The sequence below is a fragment of the Alligator sinensis genome, unplaced genomic scaffold (assembly GCF_000455745.1).
Source record: "Alligator sinensis unplaced genomic scaffold, ASM45574v1 scaffold755_2, whole genome shotgun sequence".
Classification (NCBI taxonomy): Eukaryota; Metazoa; Chordata; order Crocodylia; family Alligatoridae; genus Alligator; species Alligator sinensis.
This window is the reverse complement of record NW_005841883.1, coordinates 747,676-752,679: the sequence shown is the minus strand read 5'-3', so window position 1 is coordinate 752,679 and position 5,004 is coordinate 747,676. Positions and strand designations below refer to the sequence as shown.

Sequence of the window (5,004 nt, the reverse complement as noted above, 5' to 3'; positions counted from 1 at the left end):
GCTGAACCTAAATAACCATACGTCCCTATTTGTAGTATTTAGGCGCATTTAAATGTGGTTTAACCTGAACCAGCAAACAGAAGCCCGTTAAATCGATTTAAAAATCACCTAGAACAGTTCAAAGTATACCTGGAAAATCAGGTACTCTTCTGAACTGTTTCACAGTGTATCCATTCAGTGCTGTGCACCAATATTAAGCATTCTGCAACGTGGATCTGATGACTCTTCCAGGTATCCCACACCACATTGCTCCTCATTACCACCTTCCCCCAACCCAACATGCACAGGCCACTCTTATACATAGCCAGAACTCCACTGCCCCTCTTTTTTTTCCTTTTGCTGACACTTTTAATCAATGAGGTCCCTTGCACTGCTTGTTCAATAAAAGTTATCTTTCTAACAACCAGCTGTGTCCTTACTCTGAACTCGACTGTGGCTCTTCATGATGCCCCCCCCAGCCCCTGGAAACCCAAAAGCATGGATCCAAGCACACTGCCCAGTTAGGGTCAGTTGCAGGCTACTGAAGTTTACTGAACTCATGAAGGGAAGGGAGAGCAGAAAAGTGAAAATGCCTCCAGCTACAGGTCCATCCACCCCTAGAAACCCCAAACTATAGGTGCAAGAACTTCTCCCCCCAGCACCTTGCCCACTGCAAGGCATGCTGGGCTGGGGCCTCACTCCCACCCCTGGTATTAATGCCTAAAAGGTGATGACACCTTTTTAAATTCCTTACAATACTAGGGAAATGTACATGTGGACACCTGTGATCAGCAACAACTTTGAACCAGTTCCCAATAAGTAACATTTCAGAATGGTTTCAAATGTTATATGTCCTCACCCTTAAAAGATGTTGTTCCCTGTCTCTGACAATGTAGGTTAAAGCATAAATTTAGCCATTCGTTTTCATGAAAAAGGTTACCAGAATGTCTGTCCTCTACAAGTAACCAAATTTTCATTATCAGCCATTAGGTGGAGACAGAGTCAATTGAGGACATTAAGAACTCTGTGTCACAAGCAGGATAATACAATACAAAATTACAGAATTAGGGTTGGAAGGAACCTCAGGAGAGCATCTAGTCCAACGCCCTGCTCAGAGGAGGACCATCCCCAACTAGATCATCTCAACCAAGGCTTTGTCTACCCAGGTCTTAAAAACCTCCAAGGATGGAGATTCTACAACCCCTCTGGGTAACCTGTTCAGTGCTTCACTACCCATCTAGAGAGAGTTTTTCCTAACATCTAACCTAAACTTCCCTTGCTGCAACTTGAGACCATGGCTCCTTGTTCTGTCACCTGTCACCACTGTAAACAGTCTAGCTTCATCCTCTTTGGAATTACCTTCCAGGTAGCTGAAACCTATTAAATCCCGCCCCCTCCTCTTCTCTTCTCAAAACTAAATAACCCTAGTTTCCTCAGCCACTCCTTAGATGTCATGTGCCCCAGCCTCTTAACCATTTTCGTTCCCCTCTGCTGCACTCGAGTTTGTCTTCTGGACTGCACTTTTGTAATTGGGAGGCCAAAGTGGACATGGTACTCTTCATGTGGCTTCACCAGTGCTGAATAGAAAGAAATAATCACTTCCCTCAATCTGCTGGCAACGCTCCTGCAAATGCGGCCCAGCATGCCATTAACCTTGGTCCTTTTTTGCAGAGATGCTGGTTAGCCAGTCGGTCCCCAGTCTGGACCATTGTGTAGGATCATTCCATCCTAAATGCAGGATTTTTCCTCATCAGATTTGTTTTGGTCTGATCCTCCAAATTGTCAAGGTCTCTCCGAACCCCAGTCCTAACCTCCAATATTTTGACTACTCCCCCCCAGCTTGGTGTCATCTGCAAGCTTCCTGAGGTCGCACTCCATCCCATCTTCCAAGTCACTTATGAAGATACTGAACAAAAACAGCCCCAGGCCTGACCCCTGGGGCACTCCACTTGATACCAGCTGTCAACTGGACATGCAGCCATTGATTACTACCCTTTAAGCCCAAGGATCCAACCCATTTTCTATCCACCTTACAGTCCATTCATCCAACCCGTACTTCCTTGACTTGCTTGCAAGAATGTTGTGGGAGACCATATCAAAAGCTTTGCTGAAGTCAAGGTATATCACATCCACTGCTCTCTCCACATCCAAGAGCCAGTCATCTCATCACAGAAGGCAATCAGGTTCATCAGGTATGACTTTGTCCATGGTGAATCCATGCTGACTGTTCCTCATCACCACTTCTCCCTGAATGACCAAGGAGTACACCTATATTCCTCCCTAACTTATTCTGTCCAAGTTTCCACTTCTTGTAAGCCTCCTTTTCTGTTTTAGCTCATTGAAGAGATCCCTGCAAGTTGGTCTTCTGCCATACTTGCTAGTCTTCCTATGCATTGGGATGGCTTGATCCTGCGCCCTCTGTCAGATTTCTTTAAAGTACAACCAGCACTCCTGGACTCCTCTCCCCCTCAGAAAGGCCTCTCAGGGAATTCTGACCATCAGTCCCCTGAATGTGTCCAAGTCTGCTTTTCTGAAGTTGACGGTCCTGACTCTGGTACCCTCCTTCCTTCCTTTCCTCAGGATTGTGAACTCAGTCATCTCATGGTTACTGCTGCCCAACTTGCTGTCCACTACTATAGTCCCCATACTATATTTTTCCCTGTTTGCGAGCAGCAGGTTAAGAAGAGCATGGCTCCTAGTTGGCCTCTCCAACACTTTCATCAAGAAGTTGTCCCCAACACTCCAAAAACTTCCTGGATTGCCTGGGCACTGCTGTACTGCCCTCCCAGCAGATGTCAGGGTGACTGAAGTCCCCCATGAGACCCTGGGCCTATGATTGGGAAACTTCTGCTAGCTGTTTGAAGAAGCCTCATCCACCTCATCCTCTTGGTCTGGTGCTCTACAGCAGACACCCACCAAGACATCAACCTGGTTGTTCTCCCCTCTGACCCTAACTCAGAGACCTTCAACAGGCCTATCGCCAGTTCCATACTGGAGCTCTGAACAATCATACAGCTCTTTTACATAAAGTACAACTCTTCCTCTTCTTCTCCCCTGCCTGTCCTTCCTGAACAGCTTATATCCATCCATGCTATGATCTATCCTACCAAGTCTCTGTTATTCCAATTGCATCATAATTCTGTGACTGTGGAATGACTTCCAATTCTGCTTACTTGTTTCCCAGGTTCCATGCATTTGTGTAGAGGCACCTGAGGTTACTAGCTAATTGCCCTACTTTCTCAGTAAGAATGAGAAGGCCTCCCCCCTCCTGCTTGTGCTTCCCCCAGGTCACCCACTTCCTCACTTAGCTCAGGGCTTCAGTCTCCATCCCCTAGCAAACCTACTTTACAGCCAATCAGGATATGATGTCTTAGTATCAAAATTCTCTTTGTATGGATGCTGTCTTTTAATGTTATTACATTAGGATTTTGCAAGATCTTTACTTACTAGTAAAAATAATATTCAGTCTTCAAAAAATTTGATATAGTCTTAACATAGTTTAACTTACCATTCAAATTGTACATGGAGAAACGATAGGAGAAATTCGCAAGATTGGTTTCCTGACGAAGAGGCGATTTCTTTACTGGTTCCACCAGCTTATCTGTATCCAAACTCTAAAAAAGGTGGAGAAAGAGAGAGAGAGAGAGAGAGAGAAAGAAAAGAAGCTAGATAAACTTTGTATTTGGCATAACAGGAGTTCGTGGACAAACAAGTCATAAAAAATGGGTGAAAGTTTCGTCTCAGTGAGAGAAAGTGTCATCTAAAAATCAAATTATTTTTCTAAGTAACAGGATTTACAGTAATTGGAGTGGATAAGTTCTTGGTCACTATACTATCAAGATTTAAATCACCTTGCTGTTACAGAATAAAGGAAACAAAGAGTAAGTGACAAGAAGGAGCACCTAGCAAGAGCAATGATGACTCGAAGCTCAGCAGCTAAGTAAGAGCAGCTAAGGTAAGAGCACGGGAGCCAGCTGCAGCTCAGATGGCACTGCCCACCCATGGTTCCTCTGAGGTGTCCACTCAGATGGAGCCCTGCCCCCTGTCTGCAGGGGTGGCCTGGCGGTGACCCTGCCATCGGGGGAGGGGGGAGCCCCCTCACCTGTCCCTCATGTGCCCACCTTCAGGGCTTGGAGGAGCAGGTGAGGGAACTCCAGGAGGCAGTGAGCAGGCTAAGGGGGATCAGATGAGGCTGTGATTGACGGGTATTTCCATTCCTTACAGCTCTAGATTCCCACAGGTGAAACTCCACGCGAGGAGTCTGCAGCAGGGGAGTGGAGGACAGTCACCTCTGGATCCAAGCGGTGGGCCTAGTGTTTGCTTCCCCATTGCGTGTGGGGAACAGATACGGGGCCCTGACAACCGTGGAGGAGACAGAGGAGGAGCATTTTCCTGCAGAGGTGGTGATCCCTGTAGCCCCTACTGGGCAGGCTGGGGGATCACTGCTCAGGCAGAAGAAGAAATGCCGAGTGATTGTGGTGGGTGACTCGATCCTGAGAGGCACGGAGAGGCCTATCTGTCGACCAGATCCTATGGTGAGAGAAGTCTCCTGCATGCCTGGAGCTAAGATCAGGGACATCACTGAGGCGATTCCTGCTCTCATTAAGCCCTCTGACTACTACCCCATGGTCCTCATCTATTTGGGAACCAACGATGCAGCTAGAACCATCCCTGACCACATCATGAGACTTCCATGAACTGGGAGACAGCCTCAAGAAGACTGGAGCACAGGTTGTATTTTCTTCCATCCTTCCGGTTGGCAGCAGCTGGAGATGCCAGGGTGCCCGCATCAAGGAAGTCAATCAGCGGCTCCAGAGTTGGTGTCTTCAGGAGAGCTTTGGATTATACAGCCATGACCAGCACTTCCAGGGAGGAGGCTTCCTGGGAGATGATGATCTTCATCTCTCTCCCACAGGTAAGTATCTGTTCGCCCGCAGGATGGCTGAATTCCTCCAAAGAGCTTTAAACTAGGCTTGACAGGGGTCGGGGAACCGGCGGGCAAAAAGGAGCCAGGGGTGGGTAAAC

The 5,004-nt window shown here is 47.3% G+C and overlaps 1 protein-coding gene across 1 annotated transcript in view; it reads right to left on the bottom strand.

Annotated features, from left to right (window-relative positions):
* RAPH1 (Ras association (RalGDS/AF-6) and pleckstrin homology domains 1) overlaps positions 1 to 5,004 on the bottom strand; it is a 189,043-nt gene that overhangs the window by 120,618 nt on the left and 63,421 nt on the right. Inside the window, exon 3 of the mRNA XM_014516900.2 lies at positions 3,488 to 3,593. Within this exon, the coding sequence (XP_014372386.2) occupies positions 3,488 to 3,593 (106 nt within the window). The remainder of the gene's footprint in view (positions 1 to 3,487; positions 3,594 to 5,004) is intronic.